The sequence below is a fragment of the Corapipo altera genome, unplaced genomic scaffold, assembly GCF_003945725.1.
Source record: "Corapipo altera isolate COAL_440 unplaced genomic scaffold, ASM394572v1 59, whole genome shotgun sequence".
Taxonomy (NCBI): Eukaryota; Metazoa; Chordata; class Aves; order Passeriformes; family Pipridae; genus Corapipo; species Corapipo altera.
The window spans coordinates 6,679,709-6,704,875 of NW_020884917.1; the positions used below are offsets into that span (position 1 = coordinate 6,679,709).

At 40.3% G+C, this 25,167-nt stretch overlaps 1 protein-coding gene across 1 annotated transcript in view; it reads left to right on the plus strand.

The window, feature by feature from the left end:
- The first annotated feature begins 9,354 nt into the window (after nucleotides 1-9,354).
- The window catches only part of ITPRID1 (ITPR interacting domain containing 1), a 36,699-nt gene continuing 20,886 nt past the window's right edge, over nucleotides 9,355-25,167 (plus strand). Inside the window, 5 exon segments of the mRNA XM_027655905.1 lie at nucleotides 9,355-9,401; nucleotides 18,001-18,093; nucleotides 18,676-18,878; nucleotides 23,303-23,715; nucleotides 24,849-24,909. Coding sequence (XP_027511706.1) covers nucleotides 9,355-9,401; nucleotides 18,001-18,093; nucleotides 18,676-18,878; nucleotides 23,303-23,715; nucleotides 24,849-24,909 — 817 coding nt within the window.

The window sequence follows — 25,167 nt, forward strand, 5'->3', positions numbered from 1 at the left end:
TTACTTGCCCAAAACACTTAATGGAAGTTGGAGGCTGAGCCAGGCTGAGAATATGAGATTTGCCTTGGGTGATACCCACTCTGACTGGTATGCTCAATATCACTGGTGTACTGGGGTTATTGAAAGTGGCCTTGCTTTCAGCTGAAATGGCACACCCTGCAGCAGTTGTGTGTTTGGGAATATTGTGTTGCTGAGAGCAGCTTTGCAAGGTTGGATTATTTGTTTGTCAGGTTGTTAATTTTTTTTCCAGTCTGACAAGAGCAGTTCCATAGGGTTTGACTATGTAATTTTCATTAGTTTTCAAGTGCTGAGTTTGTTTTTTTAGCTTACCTGACTTTTTAAAAGTCTTGTTTGTTCTTCGGATTGATGTTTGAGAGAACTTTGTGCCACTTCCATGAGTCATGAAGGCACCAGGAATTTTTACTGTTCTGATAAACTCTGTGGTTGCCACATCCTTGGGCACCTGACTGAAAATTGGGCAGGCTGTTTTTTCGCAAGACATCTTGTCCTTCATACCTGTAGAAGATGGCACGAAATTACGATGTTTAGGCAGTTCAGTTTTGGATGTCATTGGGACCTCTTCCCAGTCTGTCTCTGCCTCATCCTTCAGGGTTGCACAGAGTATTCTGCATTCATTTACGAATGCATGAATTCATGTATGCACAGTCAGGATGGCTTGTGGTATCAGCAGGATGGCAGCTCCCACAATAGGTGCCACAGGCTCTAAAATCTGTGCCACATCAACTGTGTGAGTACACCACTTTAATTAAAAACTCAACAATACAAAACTTCCTGAACATGTCTGTTCTTGAAACATTTGTATGATACAGAGTAGACAAAGTACTTGAAAAACAAGATTTTTTTTTTGCATAATTGGGTAGGGATTAGGAAAATATCAGCCCGTGTTAGGCAAATGTTTGTTCTCTCTCCTTTAGTAACAGGAAAGCTGTGAGAATTTTTCAGAGCTGTCGAGGTGAGATGGGAGAACTGATGTAGACTCTTACCTGTCCCTCCTCTGGCTTCTGAAGAAGCAGTAGGTCATGCTCTGTGGTATCTGTGCTGGCCCAGGTAAGCCTTGTTTACTTTCCCTTTTTCTTTATTGAAGGTGCATATGTATTGTAAGCCTGCCCCAGAGAAGCACTGCTGGCAGAAGGGTGATGCCAAGGGTATCTTTCGAGGACAAAACTCCTTTTCTGTTGTTCTACTGTGTTCAAACACATCTAATAGAGAGGGAAGGTTTGTTTAACAGAGCAGAACCCTCTCTCGTACCATATTTGTCCATGTACGTTGGACAATGCCATTACTAATGGCTAAAGCTTGAAGCTTATGTCACTGAGTAATTAAATATACACTATCTAATGATACCACTGTCAAAGATAGTGAGCTGTGTAGTTTTATTAGTTCGCATAAAGTCCGATTAAGTTATTGACTTATTAACTAACTCCTTTTCTCAGACATAGAGATAGGATTAGCAATTGCTTAAATGAAATCTCTGATTGACTAAGGGACATAAAGTCTGGGCTACAACACAAAAGATTACATGTACTTACAGTGTCCTCCCCTGCCCACCCCAGTATGCAAAATATGTTCTTATCAACAGCAAAGTAAAATGTTTTCCCTTAGGGTTTCCTGTGCCAGTTAATGGGTAAAGTTAATGTTCATGGAGGCTAGCAGAGTCTGATGTGGATGAAGCATGAACCAAATTCTCAGTGGTTAACTTTCAATTTAATTTTGTAACCTCAGAACTAGATCTGAAGTGACTGCCAGTTAAATCAGGAGTAATTTGGGGCAATTTTGTAAATTTTTGGTAATTTTTGCCTGCTCTTCTATGAAAGAGAAATCAGTTGAAACTTCATACTGCAGAGAGAAAAAAGGGAGTAATTATAGTTAAACACTTGTCAGAGAAATTCTGATGAACATGTAGTATCTTGAATCTGAAATAGAAGGTCAACCTCATCTGACTTCTTTATACACTGACATATAGCAAGCATGCCAACTTCTGACAGAAGTCAGCCAGGTTGTCCTGTGAACCAACCTAAAGCTATCTGAATCTGCTCCAAATCCATGACAAAATTGTGTAGGACTAGCTACAAGCAAGCTGAGTCAGTGTTTGCTTCTCTGTGCTAAGCTGTTAGTGACATATTAGTGAAATGCATAACCATACTATAATTTTTTTTTAACCATTATCATCCTAATAAGAAGCCTGAGCCCATATGTAAGGGTGGGATAGGTATAAAGGTTGGTGAGAACCACATTCCACTTGAACCATATTGCAATAAATAGCATCAAATGTAAAACCAGTTTGCCCTGAATGCCCCTCACAGGGTTCATTTCACATTGCAAGGACCAGTACACTTAACTATTGCTGTAACCCTTATGACTTACAGATACTAATTTTGTCAAGAAGAAAAAAAAGTTCTGAATTGCAGTTCTGCAAATTTAGCCCTGTCCATAAGAGTGAGGGTAGTTATTCCTGGCTCTGATAATATTAAAAATAAAAATACAGGCCATTTACCTCTTCTAGAATATCTGCCTGATCCTCTTTTGAAACCAGTAGAAATAGCAGAATATCTACCTTTTATAGATTCAGCATTACTCTATAGAATTCACTGTCATGCTGGTGTGAGGAGACAGGGAATACTGCTTTTCCCATCCCCCTTGAGGTTGTGTACAATTACTTGAATTAAAGCAACAAAATGTTTTCTACTCAAGTGAACAGAGGACCGAACACACAGAGGGAAGAGACCTATTAACTGGAGGACAGAGCCCAAACTTATTTTCAGATATTAAAAGAAAGAGTGGCTTCTTATAGATTATTCACTGTGAGTCATTTTGTCATTCAAGAGACTTACCACACTGACTGCCTCACTCATCTTTACTGGCTGGTGCACTATTGTTTAAAGAAATGCCGAGAAAACTGTTTCCCAAAAAATTTTGTTGCAGAGGAAGGAAAGGATCCCACAGGACAGGAGGATGGGACTAACAGTAAACAAAATGCTAAGTTGTTTTCAAGAAGACTTACTTATAGTCAGGATTTAAAATTGCTTTGGTTTGACAGGACAGGCTGGCACTGGGATTTTCTATGCTTTCCTGTTGCTGCTGCAGGGTCCATATGGAAGAGCACTAAGAGCAGCCCAAGGGCAACCCATCCCCATGCCACACTGCTGCAAGGGAGCTGTTGTAGGCATGCAGAGGTTGCTGCCGGTGCAGGTATTTTTTCCCATTTCAAGTCCTACCCTCATCCGTCTTCTTGACCTGCTTCATGGACTGATGCAGAAATGGAAGAGGAAAGAATAGATCCAGGGCTTTATTTCATTAACAGGTGCTCCAAAAAGGTAGGGAAATACTGAAGCATGTGTCCAATCGTGCTTACACAGGTATCATACAGCCAGGGCAATATTTCTGTGTTTTACACCTGCCCCTTTCTTTGTCCCTCTCCCCAGCAACACAATCACTGAAAGGCCTGGCAAAATCTGTCCCATCAGTAGTAAGCACTAGGGCTGCTGGAAATGCCTGAAATAATCTTCAGGGTATGTGAAGGTCTTGGTGATGTTTCTGTCTGCTTCTAAAACTGGTCTCAAGGGCATATATTATTATGCTGCTAAGGCGTCTGAGTTCAAGGAGCATGTTGAGGTGGGATGTAGGAGCAAAGAGGTAACTTAACCCATTTGCCAAACTCAGTTTTCTTTGCTTGCAGTATTTGCTCAAGGATACAACAGCAGTGACCTTGAGCTCCCCATGACCACAGTGGTAGAAATTACATTCAAGTATAGGTATAGTGCCAGCTGCTTGGTTTAGAAGAAAGGGAAGAGGAAAAGACATCTGGGGCAAATGTTTTTCTCACTTGGAGACAGCAGCAGGAAACAAATCTGCTGATGTGAGTGGGATTATATTGGTGCAAATCTACTATTTTAAGGAACTTTGGTGGGCAACTGAAGGGTTGGTGGTCCTTATTAGTCCCCCATACCCACAGAGAACAGTGGTGTGAGAACAGAGCGGATCTGGCTGCACCCTTCTTATCGAAGGAAAGCAACTTAGGTGGTGCTGGTGCCCTGTCACCAGTTGTGGGCCACTCTCCTGAATGTCCTGGAATGATATAGCTGCCTTAGCACCATCAGGAGATGTGCCTAGTCCAGTGCTAAGGGAGGAAAATATTTTTGCCTGACATCTGATCTACTGTTCTGATTAATCAGTGCCTATGGTCCTTTGGAAAGAAAACCCTTGATTCTTGTATATGGGCTAATGATTTGGAATCCAGTTCTTTTATTGCCAAACTGATGGCACTTTGGTCAATTCTATCCGTAGAAGCAGGGGCACACCATTTGTATTCCATATCAGTTGAAATAATAATGATATATGACCATATATCTGGCAAAGCTTAAAACAATAAAAAAAAAAACCCCTAAACTAAGAATCTAGCAATCTAATAGCCAAACAATCATACACAATTTCTTTTAGGGAAATAAGACAATTTGCCTCCTGTTTAGAGGACTGCTCATATAACTGTATTTTTTATAAAATTAAAGTATTTTATATAGTACTTCCGCAGAATGAAGAGGACATTCAGCTGGATAAAAACTGTTGCAAAAAGACAACAATCCTAAGACTTGGCCACTTCTTAGCCCATTCCAGTGCTTGTGGAAATCCCTTATTCCAGGTTACCAGCATATTGATTCAGCTCTAGTACCCCAGGGGGATAGACGGAAAGCTAAATGGTTGCCATACCTATCTGTTAGATATTTCACATTAGGTAGCACAAGAAATGCCAGTTGTTTTGCAGATGTGTGTGATTCTGCCTCTTCCTTCTTCATCTGAAATGCAACATCCATTACCTTTGTTCTCTTGGTAGCTAGCACAGACCTAAAGCTATGGTTCTTTTTCTTGTGACAAGGAAGATCCTGGGACACTCTGTGGCCAGAATATCAAGTTGTGTGTTCTTCACTGATCCTGGTTGTTTGCAATGCAAATGGTAGGCTTTGTCTCACATAGTGCCATATCCATGGTAACCAAACGAAGACAAGTTTGCATTACTTCCTTAGTAAAGTGTAATCCTCCCCCTGGTACATGTGCCAAGGAAGCATATGGACATAAAGGGATAGCAATAGATTTTGTGGAATGGGAAGCAACCAAAGCACCTTCTGGTTTTTTGGTGTTTTTTTTTTTCATTTTTCCCCCGTGTCAGTTATTGTTGCACTCATTCCTCCACCCTCTTTTTCCTATCTTGCCTTTATCTAGAATTCCCATTGTTAAAAATTAGACTAGTCCTGATTTCTGCTTTCCCCTTGCCTAGAGGCTAAGCAAACTATCATCAGGTCAAATTGCCAACTTAAACACCACTTCCTGGCAAACAGCCCTTCCTTGTTCTTCTTGATATCTTTAAAAAAAGACAAACCGACATTTTTTTTTTTCATAACTTCATAGACTGTTTCTTTTGACCAGCTTTTTTAGCAAAGGGAACAGACTCAAATTGAGTGTACTACAAAATTATTTCTGTTGATACTGTTTTCACTGTTGTTGTTTTGTTTTCTTGCTTTTGACAACCTGTGCGTTGAATTTATGTTTTTCCCTTTATGTATCTGGGAGGCTTAAAATATGCTTCTTTCCTACTTCAGCACAGTCTCATGCTGTTTGAATACGAGAAAGAACTTCTTTACTGTGCAGATGGCCAAGTACTAGAACAGATTGCCCAAGGAGGTTGTGGAATCTCCCTCACTGGAGATATTCAAGAACTATCTGGATGCAATCTTGTGCAGTGTGTTGTAGAATGACCTTGTTTGGGCAGGGAGGTTGGACCAGATGATCCAGTGTGGTCCCTTCCAATCTTACCGATTCTGTGATTGTGTGAAATGTCTTTATTTAGTGTTATCTGCAATGTTTCTTCTCAATAAGAGTGAGCTCACCTGGTGATTAAAATGCAGAACCATGATACCATCAGCTTCCAATTTAATTATTCACAGTGAGCAATACTGCTTGTGTCAACCAGCACTAAGACTTTGAAAAGAGCAGAACTAGTTGATACCACAGCCTCTGGACAGAAATTTTACCAAAGGATTCACATGGGTAGAACCCTCCCCAAATTTATATTTGCCAGCATATGAGAAAGCTTTAAGTGTTATTACAGCATTCACTACCTCTTACGCTTCCAGAAAATCTTCATTCCCTGGAGTTACTTCACCTGTAAGTGTTCATGTGGATGTTCCAGAGGTGCTTTGAATATCAAACCAACTTTCCTTTATTTCTTCCAAGCAAATGGCAGGCATGTTGTAGAGACAGAAAAAATTAATATCGTCCACAGCAGCTACAATTGCAGTGTGCTTAACAATTCAAATGTTGATGGGCAGGGAAAAGGGACCTCAGCTTCATTCATCTCCCCAAAGTCAGGTCCTAAAGCTAAAGACAAAAGGTTTTTGTCATCTCCTTTTGCTTCTGATTATGACAGAGAGAAAACTGGAGACCTCGGTCTACAAGCAGTGGTTTATCCTAATATATGGTAACTGAAAAGAGTGAATAATACAGACCAGAAATTATGACTATTCTTGCCTGAGGGCACCTTGCAAGATGCATCTTTCTACTTGTTTACTGGAGCAGATATTGATGCATCAAGATACTGTGGACTTCCTCTCTGAAGGAGCTGCCATAAGAAGTGTAGCTGAGCCAGAATACATAACACAACTGTGTCACTTATGATAGTAGTAGTATGAAGGATTTTTTACTGTTTTTCTCCCATTTCTTTTTTTAGTGGTTACCTAAAACCAGCAATTGATTCATAAATAATATGGAGTATGAACTATAAAGTTGATAAAAGAAGAACTTCTCATCCTAGCTCTGGGATCTGAAAAAAGCATATTTTTTTCCTATTCATTCCATGTTGCAAAAGTATACTTAGTGTTCTGCTGTCATGCAAAACCAGCCCAGTCACCACAAATATACTCAAACACTTTTCTGTATAGATATGGAAGATTTTGAGAATTTAAAGGCTTCTACCTCCTAATTCATGTCTACATAACCGAAAATTTACTTGCATATTTCTCAATTTTGAAGATAACTGGGGGCTGCCTAGTTGAGTATTCATGAAGATGGATATGGACATGTTTGCATTCATAAACATCTAAAGAAAATGGATAAATATTAGCCAAGTGTTATGAAGTAATCACTTGACAAATTAAAAGCAAAAAGTAATATTAACAGTGCTATCCAGTATGTATCATACAGTGTAAGGTATATTATGTGAAGCTGATGAAGTTCATGATCCTGTTTCGGTGAAACAAACACACTTTGCTCTAATCGGTGGCAGGGAGAATGGTTCTGTTAAATGCTGGCAACAAAAGTGAGACAAATCTGTCTGGGAACCTCCCTCAAAATGTTTATGTGTTTTTTGATTTTTAGAAACTTTTCATTTCTCCCATTCTCTAGTAAAGAGCTGGTATAAATATATGGCTGATGCATAGTCCTCGATTTCTACCTTGAAACTATCTTGGAAGGGAGGGGGAAAGGGTGCAGTGGGTAAAAAAGAGATTTCCAAAATATTCTGAGTGTGTTATCAAATGAACAAAACACACAGAACAGGGAAACCAGCCAGTCATTCATTCCATCAACAGATTTGCAAGGCTAAATCTGCTTCTGGAGAGCAGTTAGAAATTAAAACACACAGATGATGATTGGTGCTGGCACCCAAACTGTGAATAAGAGGACACTCTTGCCCGAAAAGATGTACCATATCAGATTAATCATTATGTGTTAATTAATTTGAAATCAAAAGAATGTCTTCAGCTGTCTATGCAGAGGAAATTAATGATGATAACACTAATTAAATGTAATTAAAGTTATCTCTGTATTTCCCATATTTGGGTCCAAACTCTTCATTGCCCTTCATATTGTGTCATTTATAGTTCAGTCCCATTGTAGCATCTTCCCCTGCTGTAAATGGCTGTGCAAGTCGTCGGCCAATAGAGCATCAGGCCAGTGGATTACTCAGCTGACAAACTAGCTTTAAACACTGACTTCATACCCTGAGAAGGTGTGTCACTGCATCTCCTCCACTGTGACTCATCCTAACATGAAAAAATGTTCCTTCTGCCTCGCTCTTCTCTTTTACTCCCCCAAAACACTACTGTCCTTTCTTTGACCTTCTGTCTCATGGGTATTTCTACTGACAACTTCTCTGACAGATGGGATGCTCCATTTTCTGGCAGTTTTTTCCTTTAACCAAATGCAGTGACAGATATTGCAGGCACCATTCTTATGCAACTGCGGTACTCTGACTGGAAGAGCCTTTGAGAGGCCACAGCAAGTAGACAAGATTCTGGACTCCCTCTGTCAAAAGACATGGAAAACACAGTTCATGCTGTATAACCCATCCTCTGCATAAAGCATGTTTCTAGCCCATTCTTTCATTCTTTTGCTCATAGCTTTTTATTAGCCTCAAAGTCTCCTAAACAGAAATAAAGGAAAAGAAGTCAGTAGGTGTACCAACTGACAAATTACTAACTATGACTAAAGATTTAAGTGATTTCGAAGAAGGTTGGGTTTCTTGGTCCAGAGAACATTCACAGAAGGTACACCATCTTCCACAGCATTCTCCTGGAAAAACTGGTCACTCATATCTTGGATGTACTCTTCACTGACAGAAACGCTGCCTGGATGGCTGGGCCCAGAGAGTGGTGGTGAATGGAACTAAATCCAGCTGGTGGCTGGTCTCTAGCGGTGTTCCCCAGGGCTCAGTACTACTGCCAGTCCTGTTTGATATCTTTATCACGATGAAGGGATTCCCTTCTGCCCATCTCAGAAACTTTGTTGTGATTGATAGTTGCCTTGAGAGGAAATTACTTTTGTGGTTTGATGGAGCAGTTTTCATGGTCTGAGTAGCAGCTGGACAGCTATGTCAGTGCTATCATACTAAACTCACTTTTGGTCACAAATGCATGCTACATGTGGTAAAGGGTTAATTTCTGAAAGATATGAGATTCGATAAGGAACAAGATGCCCCAGTGCTAGCTGTTGCAGAGGACTTTAAAATTTCTGTTACAAGGACAAAAATCTAGCAACTTAAAAGGACACTATTGGCAAGAGGAAATATTATTATATTTTCATTGCACAGAGGAAACTGATGTGTAAAAGAAAGAGAAAACTTATCCATTCAAGAGGGAATTCATGTTTCCAGAGTGCCAGCCCAGGGATTCAGCCTCAAAAAATAGCTTCCCACCATATAACTAACAACAGAGTTTTCTGTTGACTGATGGGCTCTAAAAAAGTTTTCATACTTGCTTTTTGAGATGGCATCAGATCCCAGCCATGGTTTTGATGCGGACAAAGAAAGGATTCTGTTGTGCAGCAGAGTATCATGGGCTTACCTAGATGAAGATCGTTAAAAGTGATAGACCACCCTTTTATGCCACTGCTTGGTAAGACTGGAAAAATCAGGTTCTGCAGATTCTCAGCATCCCATGGCGACTGATGACAATGTCAGGGGCTTTTTCTGTACTAGTTTGTTTCTACTGGTGACAAGCATTCACGCGTTGTTCTTAGTCACTAACTCCATCTTCATTTTTATTCTCAGTATTTCGTTCTTGCAGGGTTCTGGTGGAATCTTTGCACCTGTTTGTATTTCCTATTGAAATGTTAGAAAAGCACAAATTTCTTGTTTCCTCAGGTGAGCCTTTAAGTACCAGATACTCAGTGTCACAATTGTGGTTGTGTTTTGCCTCCTTTTTCTTTATTGGATAGGGAAAAAATCACCAGTGTTGCAAAATCTGATCTTGTTTTCATCAAAATTTCACCATTGTTCTAATGTTCTCTTGGGTGAATGTGCCACTTGTCAGGGAATATCACCTCAGAGTTCTGTGTTTAGTCTAAGACTTGGCTGCTTCTTCCATCTTCCAGTAAAGGACCTTCTTTTCTCTTCCTTCTAAAGTGTGTGAACTGCCTACCTCTTTGTATTGACCACAAAGGGAACCTAAAAGATTGGTTGTGAGAAAACATTTGGTCTTACTGGGAGATTCTAATCTTCAGTGCACCAGTAATGAGCTTTCTGAGTTACAGCTAGGCAGACATTAACACAACCCTGTTGCTCTGCAGTTTAACAAAAAAAAATAGAGTAACTTTGTAAATTCATAGGCATTGTATTCCAAAAGTCTTTTGAGACTTAATTTTGACTTCTGATTGCTGCCCATTTTCCATGTCAATTCACTGTGTTAATGAGAGTTGTATCATTTAATCCAGCAGGTGATAATGCAAGGAAACCACCTCCCACTTTATCTTATGTCCAGCTGAGCCATGTTGCAAATCAACCCTTCCCTCCCTCCTTTGTAATGGAAAGCAAGGCAGTTTCTTAAACTGACAGTCTCGGTGGCTTTGGTGGCTTGTCTGTAGCATTTTTCAGCAATGAGTTAAATATCTATGAGTCATCCTTGCTTACCTTCTGGTTAGAAAACTGAAAAGTAGAAGAGCTGGGATCAATTTCTGGCTCCGCTGCAAGCTTCCTGCAAGCTAGGTAAAAGGGAGGAGATCTTCCCTCCACAGAAGAGGGGACTGTCTCCCTATTTCAAGCTATACAGGAACTGTGTATTGGGATTCATTCATGCAGAATCAGAAATTATGGTTTTCAATTTTCATTAGGACTGCTAGATACTTCCAGAAAATTTATGGCTGCATATAATTTTTATATATACATTAATATATTATGTATACATTAATTTTATTTTACATTCCAAATTTGGTTATAAAAAGCCCTCAGACTACTAAAGGAAATTACTAGATTCTTCTGTCAATATTTCTTATCCATTCCAGGATTCACCAAAAATGAAGCCATACAATAGCCATACAATTGTCACGAACTGATCTGGCAATAGTCTTCCAAAGGGCTCTACTTTTACTTTTAGAAGACTCTATAGAAGAAAATATTCATCACTGGTTACATTCTTGTGTTCTGTAAGTTTGTGTCACTTTATTACCTAAATATTTGTTATTTGATTTCTCCAGCAGGGAATATGATATCTACAATACTGAAGTTTCTGGCAGGTGTAAGACCCCAGGCCCCGAGCTATGAGCTCACCAAAGGAGTTTTACTTTAAAAATATACAAGGTTCTGACAATATCCGCCCTCCAGATATATTAGAAGAGCCCTGGGTTCTTTTAACACCTTAAGAGAGAGTGTATAGGAGAAAAGCTGCACACATTTTCTCAGGGGTAAACTTTTAGTGGTAAACTTTAGAAAATAACAGTATTTGGCAAAAGTTTAAAGGGTAACATTCCACAAAGCATTGACTTAGCACATGCTAACCCATACAACTTAGCAAAATCCAAACCATCCAATCTCAAGCTACCCAAAATACTAAGAAAGGAGATTAGGAGAAGAAGAAGTAAAGAAAGAGAGAGTAAAAGAGGAAATTATAGGTACCTGGAGTCCTGTGAGAGTCATTCTTCCACCTGTCCAGGTGGCAGGGTTTGAACAAGCACAGAGAGTACATGTTGCTGCTTTCATTTGTTTGGCCCTGCTGTGGCCACACAACCTGCCCCCAGCTGGGACTTCTGGTGTGCCAGCCAATCCTGGACTGGGTCAGGGGCTCCGAGGTGGGATGTGGGCAGTGCTCCTGGGCTGCCTTTGAGTGGCAGCTGCTTGGGAGTTGCCTGGTGTCTGCTGGGGCTGGAATTTGGGACAGGGCATCACCTCACTTCTGTGAAATTCAATCTGTCCCTTCCCCCCCACATACACACACTTGAGTTGGTCCAAGCCAATAATTAATATAATAATCCAGTGTCTTACAGTAGGGAAATTCTGACCCCTGAAAACTCAGAACAAAATATTCTACTTTGGATGATTTCAACAAAAGAATGAGCTTTTTATTTTGTTGATCTACATCAAATGCTTTTTCACGAATATTTGGTTTGAAATGACACATCTTGCTTAGGACCCAGCACTTCATAAGAAATATATCTCAGTGCTCTATTAATTTCTAGGCTATTCTTTGCAGGATAGAATTTCCCATCATGTGTCTGGATCACTTTCTGAACAAGTTATCTGCTTCATTGTAGGAATTTCACATTGCTGTGTGCCCCAGGGGAGATGTAGCCTGCTGTACAAGCATGATTTATAGTGCAAACTGTGGTTTCATATGCCCACAACCCCATGAGGCAATGTACTGCTATAGAGAAATATAGTTTAATCTTGAACTTAAAACTGAATGTATTTCGTTCACCAAAACTGAGAAATTTTTAACTTTTGTACTACTTTGGGATAAAAACAAAGTCTGAAAGACTGGTATTTCCCATGAACTCTTCAGTATGACTTCATGCATTCACTGCTAAAGCAAATGCGGCTTAAGTGTACAAACAATCAACAACCAAAAAGACTTAGGAGTGACGTTTGAAAGTGAGGTGAGAAGTAAAAAAATAGCCATAGTCTTATATTACAGTCACAGCAACATTTTCCAATATTAGGGTAAGGCCAAGTCAGCCAAACTCATACATAGCACAGCTAGCCATTATTGCAGGTTTCCTTATTAATTACCATGTCACCATGCAGACATGGATCAGCTGAGAGTCATCATGCATATGCCTCCTACATGATCCGCTGAAAAGGCTTTTGCTTCCATTCTACTCAATCCTGGCTCAGAGAAGCTGATTTAATTTGATTCTTAGTAACATTTAAGTTCAGAAATGACAGATTTTACTCCTGCAGAATGCTAAAATTTCATTGTCTTTACCTTAAGCATAAACTAAAGATTTGAATCTCAACACTTAACTGAGGTCAATATATGCTGAGGGAAAAGTAGATGATGTTTACAGGCAGGAAAGTTGAGTTTATGGATCTGTTTTTCTACAAGCCATCACCATATATGTCCTGAGTGATCTGTGCTGCCCATCAGACTGCCTCCCTGACCTTGTCTCTTCTTAGGACACAGCAACTGTTCTTTTGGGGCATTTAATTTTTTTTTGTTATTTTTAGTGGTTTTATCTTACAGTTTATCTACAAGTGGGGATAAGCTGCAAAGCCAAGAGCAGGGAGGTAAGACAGAACATCATAACATCCTTCATCATTTCTAATGAAGACTGTTTAATTATAAAATATCAAGCACCACAGACCTCTAGGCTGGGGCAAGCTATTGGGAGAATATGATATTCATGGATAAGCTGTATATTTTTACTTCATTTGGAAGATGAGAAGATTCTCTCATGAAGTGACTGTAAATCTGCCTGACCTGAACACAGAACTTTTTGCACGTTCTCACCTACTTTCCTGATCTGCTGAACTCAGTGAATTCAGAGAGTGGTTTGGTTTTTTTTTTTTTTTTTAGGAAAGGAGCCATAAGCCCAAGTCAATTCACAGCTCTTCATGTCCACAGAAGAATATTTTGGAAGTCCAGAATATTATTTAGCAGTGTTTCCATATCTACACTTTTTCTTTATTTGGTTTACAAGTAGAAGATGCAGTTCAACTGTAGAGTATTTGCAGGAAAATGGACACATTATGAGCAATCCATCTTTCTAAGAAGCACTAGGCCTTACTTGACATAACTTTGGAAGTTGCAAGCTGTGTGGTGTTTATACTTGCAGACTGTATAAAACTATGTGAGTTTATAGTTGTTAGCTGTGTGAATATTGTATGTTTATAGTTGTAAGGTATGAGAAAACCATGTGTTTATAGTTGAAAGTTGTGGGGAAACTGGAGATAAAGAGACACCTGGAAAATCTTGGAAAGCCCCTAAAGGCGGATCGATAGGAGGGACTTTGGGTGGCACGAATGATGTCAGACCGTGTGGACAGAGCACCAGAACCAATGAACTGAAGGCATGAGATGCGTGCACAGACTGAGCTACCCAATCACCTTATTGTAAGCACGTACCTGGAAAAAACTAAACTGTATAAAAGTTAACTCATTTAAATAATAAATTGAACATCATCTGATCATATTGATTGTCTGCGTGTGTTCCAGAACTCCTGCCATCCATATTCAACAGTACGTGATTTAATCTTGTCTCCTGTTAGAGATGACTGAGGCTAAAATGCTCAATTTCCCTCAAATATCAGAGGCCACATTTTGCTTAGCAAAATTTATTATTCATAAGCAAAGATATTGTCATGGTTTGAGATAGCCCAAAATCCAATTCCCTAGCTCCATCCCCCCTCCCACATCTCAACCCAATGTGAGATGGGTTTTTTTTCCAGACAAAACACAACCAGACTCAAAGTGGGGGAAAGGGAATATATTACAATGACTGTACAAATAAATACTATAACACATTATACACACGATCACAACTATCTCTACCATGACATATAGTATTTACAATGGATCAGATCTCTTCTCCCCTCCAAATAAAAGTCCAGGAGGGAAAGAAGGACAGATCCCTTCCAGTCTCTCAGGGTAACAGCTTCTTCTAAGGCAGCAGGTTCTCCTCATCTCATGCATGCAGCAGTAACCGGATTGTTGTAGCTGGATCTCTGTTCAATACACACAAGGGGGTCTCCAAGCCCCTCGACTCTCCTTCGATCCAAGCAAAGGCCTCACCTGTGGGTTGCCAGCAGGGACCAGACTCGCGTCACCACAGGTATATCACGAAATGCAGGGGCATCTTCGTGAAAGTCCCTTCCTCAGGGGATTCAAATTCCCCTTTGCAGAGCTCCGTGCTCTGTCTCAAGGCTGCTGGCTTAGCAGCAGCAGCGAGGGGGGCCAAGGTCACCCCCCCTCCCCCATTCCTTCTCCACCCCGGTCCAGCTTCGGGACGCCTTTGAGCTTCTCAGCTCCTCTCTGCAAGTGCTGTAGCACTCCAAGGCTCTTTCAAGTAAGAGTCCATCATCTTCCTCCTTCCAGGAGGACTCAAAGGAGTTTGGGGGGGTCTAATATCAGTTCTTACCCCCAGAACCCTGTAGCTCTGCTGCTAGCTTCTGCTGCTTCCTCCGGTTCAGTTCTTATCTGTCCTGGCTCTTAGCCATAACCTCTGGACGCTGCTGCCGCTTCTGCTCTGTCTCTGCTCACTCAAGATGGAAAACATCTCGCAGCTCACAGCTACAGACACATAGTCCAGCTTAACACTGTTCCAAGTCTCTGTAGCCCCCAACTGGGGCTGGGGGGCCCCAGAGGCCCTGAGGGGCTCCGGGCCCCTTTCCTCAAAGCTCCTACAACATGGCTACCTTCTTCTAACAACCCAAACTACAACTCTTCTCTTCCGGTGCTTGTGATATGTTTACATTTCTGCAGGAGCGCTCATTGGACAGAACTTCAAAACTTCCAGGGGTTTCCACCCCTGGGGGTTACCACTTTTCAGCCTCTGGGAGAAAACAAGGTTCAAACCACTACAGATATACTTAAATGTGCAAATTTACAGTGCATTGTTTGTTTGTTTGTTTGTTTTCATAAGGTTTTCTGATAGATTTCTAAAGGGCATTATTTCCCCTGAAATATTTTCCGGTTTGGTAATGAGATTCAGTGTTTCTAGTGTTGGAAACAAAATACTTAGATCTGGAAATGTAAATACTGCACCCTCCCCACTACTATTTCTGTGACCTATTAAATATGGAGAAAAAACCCTCTAATAAATGTCAACCTCTTTAATGAGAAACTTCTCATGAGAGTCTTTTCATTAGAGAAAGAAGGCTCTAACCATGAGTGAAATGACTTGAGTTGCACTACTTGAAGATGTAAAGTTTGTCCTAGTCATGAGGTGGACATGAGCTCCTGAGTTCACCACTTAACAGGTTGGGTGGCTTAGTATGGGTATACTTTTGACCCACAGAAGTACAGGACAATTCAACTTTCTTTAGCCTACAACAAAAGCCACTTAAGGTGTCACACCCAGTGTTTACCTGGTTTTAGAGTATAGCCACACCAGCTACTGCCTCTTACCCAATTTGGGGTAAACTATCACGTTCTGCCATTTGATTTTTTGGTGACCTGCTACTGCCTACATCTCCTATAAACACAACATCATTAAAGTCATCATTAAATTTTTTACTGAACACCCTGACCAGTTTTCTACAGTGCTAGGTTTTTATTTGGTAGCACTTTTATTTATTCAGTCCTGGCAATATGAGATATTGAGGAAATCACATCACCAGCCACTTTGTCTTACAGAGAGGAATATATACTTATTAACTCACTGTCTAATCTAATTTTTTAAGTTCTCACATTTTATAGTGAATCTATAGCTTCTGTTGGCACACAACAAGTAGATGATTCTTATTCAAATTATGCTCAGTTTGCTGCTAGAAAGTCTAGTTTATGTTACTACATGAATTACAGGATGTTGGTAACCTTTATATTTTCAGTCAGGATGGATATCCTTTTACTGAGTAAGCCAGAAGGAACTCATGCTCAAATTTACAAGCAGAATAATAATACAATAGAGAAGATGAAAGGAGGTTTACTCCTTCTTTACTGACAGAATTTTGTTAAACAGGTGAGAAAACTTTAAAACCTTTTCTCTTCCATTTATTTTTATAGACAAAACCCCTCCAATATTTTTCTTGTGGCATTCAAACTTTATCTACTGCTGCTCATAGGGAAATGTTACCCCAGCTTTGAGAGGATCAGTAAGATCGTTATTTTGGTGTTAGGAGGGCAAGTGACAATGATGGGCACAGTGTATTTGCATCTGATTTATTCCCTTCTCATCCTCACTAAATAATCAAATACAGCTCACAGGTATAGCACACTTGGAATCTAGCAAACAGTGTTATCAGTTTTATGGCATACATTTCCTCCTCCAGAAACTCTTGCAAGTATTCTGCAACTGTCACTACTCTCAAACACATTTAGTCCCTGATGTTAAGCCTAGAGAAATCAATATTCACAAACATTCACAAAATTTCTAATATACTTGAGAAACTGTTATATGCGAAAAAAAAAATCCTACCAGCATGTGTTGGAATGAAACTTTAAATAATGTATTTTAATTGTGGGAGTTTTTAATTAAAAAAACCCAGGGATTAAAATTTATTTTAATCGTATTTACTCTGTGTACATCTTCAATGGTTCTGCAGCAGATGGTGGAACCCAACTAATAGTGCCTACTTTTAAATAGCAGGGGCTTAGTGTGTACTGCTATTGGTTTATGAAATGTAAGGGTACCTGTCTTCCCTTTCTTAATAGTGCATGTTGCATTATCCTGTGACTAATCTAGCTCAACTATGACTTGATCTTCCCACAGTGATATTGTTCTGCAACTTTGTCACTCAGGCTAAAGTGTTTCCTTATTTAATGAAATCAGTGTTTTGGTCTTTTCTCTAGTTTGAAAGATTTCTGTTTTGAGGGGACAAAAAGGTAAAAAAACCACCAAATTATTTTTAATTCTTCTTTGCAGTTTCCTTCTCTCATACACAACAGTGTTAGTTCAAAAATCTACATATCCCTCTAGGCCTGTTTAAGATGTGAGTTGATGGATAACCTGCAATGATAAAAAAATTGTCAATATAATATTTCTACTGTATATAAACATTTGCTACTGATCTTGATAGGTATGTGTAGGTAAAATTCAAGTTAGGCATGACAAAACCTATTGAGAAAGACCACTGTGCTGCGGGATATTCCTTTTGCAGTGTGACCACTTTGAAAAACAGTCATTTCTCTACAGAGTAACAAATACAGACACATAAGAAATGAAGCAGAGAATCATTCTCAGGTGCCACTCCTGCTGTTGCAACTCATTGTGCCTTGTGTCTCCAAAACTTTATTATGAGCGATTATATCTTTTGAAGTAGGCGGCTAGAGAAACCATGCTCTCTAAAGATTCCCCAAAGATTCACCATCTGTCAAAAGTGAGCCATTCTGCCACCTTTATAATTAACTGGTACCTCACACCTACATTCTCACACCTACTGTAACATACTGTTCTTGAGAATAAGCGTATTGCCACACTGATGGCAGCTCCTCTTCTAAGGCATTGCTATTATGTATCATTATAAACCAAGACAAAATGCAAATGTTTACTCTAGGAAAAAATCATAATGACATCCCAGAGGAGCACATGAGTAAACACATTTCACAGTTGCTTTTTTATCAACCAGGTCCCTGCAAGAGTTTTCAGAAAGTCCAGCTATGTCAAGATGCAAGAATCTCAGCTCTTCCCACTTGTTTGTGCTCACTGATGCACCCAAGAGGTTAGTTAGATCCATGTATTTCCATTGAGGAATACCAGGTATTAGTTCATCAAGGGATCAACAAATATGAATACAATTTTAAATAAGCAGTCAAGGTCTCAGTCTGTAAAAGCCATGTACTCATTTATTTGAACAAGAGCAAAATAATCTTTACAATAACATGTGTCTGATCTCCAATGCATTTGCATCAGTGCAAAAATCAAAACCTACCTGAAACTGCAGCGGGCTGTGAATCCCCTGGAAGATAAAAGGCTGTGAGTTCTTATGGCAGCTGCAGCATGCTTGTCTATGTTGTGTCTAGAGAGAAGGGAACCTGCAGAGCTGTGAACCTACACCTTTTATTAATGTTCTACTTGCTAAGCTATCTAGATGTAATGCCACCAGATTCCTTTGGGGAGAGGAACGTATATTAATCTTTTAGCGATGTAACCCAAAATGACTACTTTCACTTAAGAAGTAGTCCCCACAGGAGGGGGAAAGAAGGGAAGATAGCTGCTTGTTAAAAACAAGACCATATGATAACTACTGCAAGGGAAAGGTGGTACCAAGACAGTAATGTAAATAATCCTGTTTTCACCACAGCATCGCTGAATGGCTGGTGTTCTGGGAAAAGGATCCAGTGGAGATTCTGCTTAATTTGGGGTTTGGTACAGAAGAACCTGACGTCTGCACAAAAATCCCTCCTCGGTTCCTCAGTGGTGCTTCTGTAGCAAAAGGGTTCAATGTCCAAGACTTTTTGGAAGCTCAGAAGCAGCGGATGGACATTGAGAAGCCAAACCTATATGGTAAGGAGAGACATTTTGGCAAAAGGAGTTTTAGCCATAAATAGTGTGGGAACTTAGAAGGTAGGGAAGAAGATGGTTATGAAAGAAAATTAATGAAAAGGGGACATGCATTTAGGAGACAACGAGGAACCTCACCCCATTTGTGACAATGATACTTCCTAATATGACTAAGTACTGTGTAGCTCTACTTAGCTGTGGACTGATTTCTGTGCTGAAGCTACTAGCTTGTGGCATTTAAAAAAAACCCTGCACATCCTCTATAAGACCTATCCCATGACCAGAGATTGTTCTTGGTGTCGCAGAGGCTGCCAAATTATGTGGGTCAAGTGACTCAGACACTTCACTGTAGATACCTTAACATGTACCCGCCATCATTGCTGATGTAAGCCAGTACAGAGGATATTGAATTCAGTCAGGCCTGACGGGGACCTGTGTTCCCCTTTAGCCTTGGTGGGCACAGGATCCCTGCTACAGGACAATGTGCAGAGTAGATGACAAGGTATTAACTTTCTGTGACTAGAGCTGCCAGAACCTGTGCATTAGACCCAAAAATCCCTAACTAGAGCCTAACAATTTTGTGTTTCAAATATGTCCTAAGGCATAGATGAGGAGTACAAAAAAATTGCACCATTTAAAGCACAAAGTCTTGATTTTTATTCACTTAGATGCTTTTAGATTTTGTTTTATATGTTTTGCTGTTAAGAAATGAATATAAGGTCTTCATCCTAAAGATGTATTTGCATTAAAATAGATTGTTAATCTGCTAGTACATCATCCATCTGAAAAGTCCCGTTTTGACATCATATCCCAAAAGTTGGAGGCACAGTTAGCCAGATGGCTCTTGAAATCTTCTGTTTACTTAAGATGCTCAGTAAAGCAGGATCTCTCACGTAGCCCATGCATTCCCGTTTAGAATTGCACCAAGGAAGCAGTATGGATGGAATGAGAATTGAAACAGAAATGTCAAAGTATTGTGGAAAATATGTTTTTCTCTTTCTCTCTTTTTATAGCACACATTTCAATATTTACAGCAAACTGACATATCAAACAGGTTTCTCAGCTCTCACTTTATTTCTCTCTCTGTAACTCCTGAGAGAGAGGGAAAGAGAGATCAGAGGTAATCAACGTGAGTAGATGGAAATGGATTTGATGAGAAGACTCTTAAATAGATTAGAAATTGGTTGGATGGTCACATGCAAAGGGTTAATAGCTCAGAGTCCCAGTGGACTCTGGGACTGAGTACACCCTCAGTAAATTTGCTAATCACACCAAGCTGAGTGATGTGGTAGACATACCTAAAGGACAGGATGTCATCCAGAGGGACCTGGACAAGCTCAAGAAGCGGACCAATGGAAATCATCTCGTAGTTTAATAAGACCAAATGCAAGATGCTGCACATGGGTTGGGGTATCAATATAGGGTGGGGAATGAACAGATTGAGAGCAGCCCTGATGAGAAGGAGTAGGGGGTGCCGGTGGATAGAGACAGGACATGAGCCTGCAATATGTGCTTGCAGCCCAGAAACCCAAGTGTATTCTGGGCTGCACCAAAAACAGTGTGGCCAGCAGGTTGTCTTAGTTTAAAGACAAATATTCGGGCAGGAACTCCAACAGAATGAACTCCCTCCCCTTTTTGTTTCCCATCAATACAGAGAGGCAAAATGCAAGGAAGTATAACTGAAAAAATATCAATTTACTGACAAGGAAACAGCCACAACCACAAAGATGTGAAGGAAACAGCTTACCCAGAAAGAGGGGAGTTCACAACCCCACGTGGCCCTCCAGGAACAAAGGGGGAAAGAAATGGTGGAGGGTCTTCCCAGTCAACCACCCCCCTCTCTGCCCAATTAAGCAAAAGAAAACAATGGGAAACAGGACAAAAGCAAAAATCTAGGAAAACTGTGTTGTTCACAAAGAATTATATTATTAAACTGCCCATGCTGTGTCACTTGGTCTTCACTGTAGCAGTGGTGTTAGTTCAGAACCTCTTTGTTCTCTGCCACGTGTTACCTACAGCACAGATGTTGCACTGCTTGACTTGGCTGGGTGGCAGGCGATGGCAGTTCAGTGGTCTCAGCACAGGCCAGTGGTGGTCCCATGCGGCAGCAGTAGACAATTTCACTTTTGTTTTCTCCCCGGCTGCGGTGGTGAGGTAGTGGGTCCAGGCTCAGTGAGAGCAGCAAGTCTGGCAGGTCTGAGAGTGTCAGAAGTGGTGGCTGTGGCCATGGCAAACAGTCCCACAAGGACTCTCTAGGCACACCCATGTGGTCTAGAGAACAGAAGGAGTTTCTGTTCCCCACCCAGATGTTTTTTATTTATTCCCTTCTCCTCCTGACTCCGGAAGGGGGGGGCAGAAATTCATACTTAAAGAGACAGTCATTCTAAAACAATGTTGGAAAAGGGAACAAAATACAAAAAACTTCCTGTAACTATGAACAAATTGAGAGAGGTGATATTCTCCCTCTACTCCACTCTGGTGAGACCCTACCTAGAGTACTGCACCCAGTGCTGGAGTCCCTGGTACAGAAAAGACCTGTTGGAAAGAGGACCATCACCAAGATGATCTAAGGCTAAGAGAATTGGGATTGTTCAGCCTGGAGAAGAGAAGGCTTCAGAGTGACCTAATTACAACCTTCCAGTACCTTAAGGGAGCCTACAAGAAATATGGAGAGTCACAGGACAGGGGAGAATGGCTTCAAACTGAAAGAGCAGATTTAGATTAGATGTTAGGAAGAAACTCTTTACTCAGGGGGTGGTGAGGCATGGGAACAAGTTGCCCAGAGAAGCTGTGGATGCCCCACTCCTGGAAGTGTTTCAGGCCAGGTTGGATGGGGTTTTGAGCAACTTGACCTAGTGAAGTTCCCTGCCCAGGGCAGGGGAGATAAAATTAGATGATCTTTAATGTCCCATCCAACCCCAGGAAATAGTCCCTGACATAATTTCTTCTTGACCTGAGTATTTATTACACTGTACATGAGTGAGGCATTTATTTTTATGTAGTTCATTTATAATTTCTCTTGTTTGATTTGTTCTTTAGGTGTCTCAAGTTCTTTGAAATAATTTACAAAAGCTAAGCAGTGGGTAAAAAAAAATTCAAATTGCAGCAAACTTTGTTCTGGTTCAAGCCAAAAAAATGACTGGACTGCTGTACCAGACTGCTGTCAGACAAAGGAGATTAGCACGTGGCATGTTTATGCCCTGATGTAGTGGGAGCTAGATGAAATATCGAGGATAAAATATGCTTTACATGGAGAGCATGCGGTAGCCCAGTGGATGTACAAAATGAAAAATTATTAACTTTGAAATCCTAAACTTAAGCAAATGGAAATTATACAACACTGTATCACATGTACTGATAGATCAGATAGCTCTAAACAATATCAAGCAAAAACTTCTTTTAAACAGTTGCAAAATTTTCCTCCAGTGTTAAAAACCAGGCAATGTCTGGGGCAAAACCAATAAGGACTATTCTTGAAATAAAGTAACTATCAGAAATTATATGTCATTATATTTGTCCTTTATACTATGGACCAACTCAGATCCATGTTAAATATCCCATTGTTGACTAACTGTCAGTGACGCAGCTTTACCAACCACCTGCATGCAGATTGCATAGAGAAAATGTGACTACTCTCTAAGAGAAACAACAGCCATCTACTGTGCTTAATGAATCTCTCAAGGAAGCAGGAGTTCTGGTGGCATATTCATTGCCTCAGGATAGGTACTGACACAACGTGCAAGCAAATGTGTTGTGTTTCTCTGTATAAATGACTTCATAATACTGTAGTGAAGGAGATCTCCAAGATCCCTTGGACAAAACATTATTGGCTTCTCTTTATATACTGCACTATGGAAAAAAAGGGCCCAGAAATTACAGGAGGTTAGTAAAATGAAAAAATCTGGGAACCTTTACACAGCATCAGCTATGACTTTCTGGGGGATAAGTTATTTGCTTTGTGCTCCTATGAAAATGAGACTATAGCTTCTGCTGTCAATTTTTATCAGTAAATGACTGCATTCTGCAGCTCTCTTGGAGAGCTGCCAGCTGTAAACATTTGAGGTCAGATCTAAATAACTTTATTCACGAGTTTAAATAAGTCCTCAAAAATGGCATCCAAGTCTGACCCAGACAACTGGAGAATTTCAGGCTAAATTCTGTAACTGTTATTCACACAAAGCAATATTCAACTGCACTTGACCCAAGGAATTCAACCTTGCGTGTTTGTCTAATATAAAGAACTATGCTATGATGTCTCTATGTAATTTGAACGGGTCCTCTGGAAGCAAATGTAAAAATGTAGCCACTTTTAAATGAAGTACTTAGTACATGTCTTGGCAATGACAAGCTTGAATAATCATTGTACTTGATTATTTAAAATTATGCTTTTTAATAACCATGTTGCCTCCCATTATGCCAAACTCAAGAACATTTTTGACGGCTGGAAGTACCTGACCATGTATCCAGTGCCTTCACATCTTTGCTGACCAATGTCAATACTCAATAGACCAAAGCACAGGACACTGGCAAGGGTAAGACTAGTCTGCTGGATGCTGCAAAGATCATACCTGCGATTGCACAAGTGAAGTGGAGAAGAATAAGTTATATCCTGTATAGGGCTTCTCGTTAGACACTGCTACTCAAACAGGGCTTGGTGGCACTTGGGAAGCCACCTTGCACAGCAGGAAAGAGCCATCCTGTTCTTGTGCAGATATTGCTGAGGGGGGGCACAGTCCAGAGCACACATTTCTGCATGTGTTACATTGGGCTGTCTGACCCAGGAAACAAAAATGCCTCAGCATATCCTACCTGCCAGTGTCCACTGATGCCATCAGAGAAAGTATGGGCTTCATTGCACCTCGTTGCAAAACAGCCTCACCTTTCTCCTGCATGTGAGGTGCCTGCCAAAGACAGGCCAAGAAAGGAGCCAATTTTGCTTGTGGCCCACATGCTCAAAAAAGTGGCTGACTTAAACTGAAAGCACAAATCTGATTATCAACCTCAATGGGAATTAGAGTGTACTTAATAGATCTCCAGCACCGCAAATTTATAGTCCCAGAACAGCCCATATATCTTTGTAAAGCACTTAGCATGCTGGACTTGCAGCCCTGTGACTAGAGGCTCACACAAAAGGGAGGGCGTTTGACAAAGCAGTAAATGCGGGTTATCATAAACTGCCCAGTTTAACGTCTAAGAAAATTTGTTGAATGCTGTGTGCCCAAATTAGATGGGGTGTATATTGCTTAACTTCTGAGTATTCTCTACCATGTCATTAAATTAAGACCATGTATTGTCTGAAACCATGGGGCCACCTAAATTAATAGTCTGGTTATGGCCAGTAGCAGATGTGTGGGGAACAGAATAACAGACACATATACAATGATCCTTCTCTTGTATTCTAGCCTTTGACAAAGAGAGAATTAGAGATCCCTTTAAGCAACAGACTGCATGGAGAACACACCCAACATCAATGTTCATGTGTTACTTGTATCTAACAGATCACCTCTTCTCTTAATTTTTTTATTTTTTCTGAAGGAGTTTATGCAGCACCATGACATGATGTTCTCATTGATACCATGAAAAAGTCAAATGGGTCTTCATTCCTAGAGGAAAAAAACCCAAAACTGACTGTACATACACTCTTTGGCAAGAATGTTTTCTTGGGTTCCTTCTGCTAAGTCATATTTTTTTCCCCAGGGATAGTTCTCCAAGGCTGTTCAAATAAGATTGTTAGTGTATTACAACCTTTGTATATTGATTACTTCGAGCAAAGCTTGGAAAGGTTCTGACACTATTTTAAAGAGGAGACAACAAAAAGGGAACAATCCGAAAGATGTTATGTTTTCACTTTCAAACATGCTGAATTTTTTTTGTTTGTTTTGTGTTTTTACTCCTAACTCCCCTCATAAGGTGTACATTAAAGATCATTATCATCAATAAGAATTTTTCCTCCTCTCTTCCTTTTCTTTTCAGATTCAGAGTTTTGAGGATGAAACTCTACGTGGAAATGCTCCTGACACCACTTCAGCTGAGTGTTAAGAAACGATTTGCCCATTTTTATTTTTAAAACACTGTTTCCATGTAACTGCTTCTAAAGTTTACCTAACAATACATTTTCCCTCTCTGCTCCCATCACCTCTGGCATTTGAATGCATCATTCTAGACATGACAGTCTAGATTATACAACTTGATAAATCATAGGGCTATAAAATAGCTTGTCAAGGAGACACAGTGAGTGCACATGAAAACAGTATCTCACATGTGCAACTTTGAGTGTGTGGGGTCCCTGTTT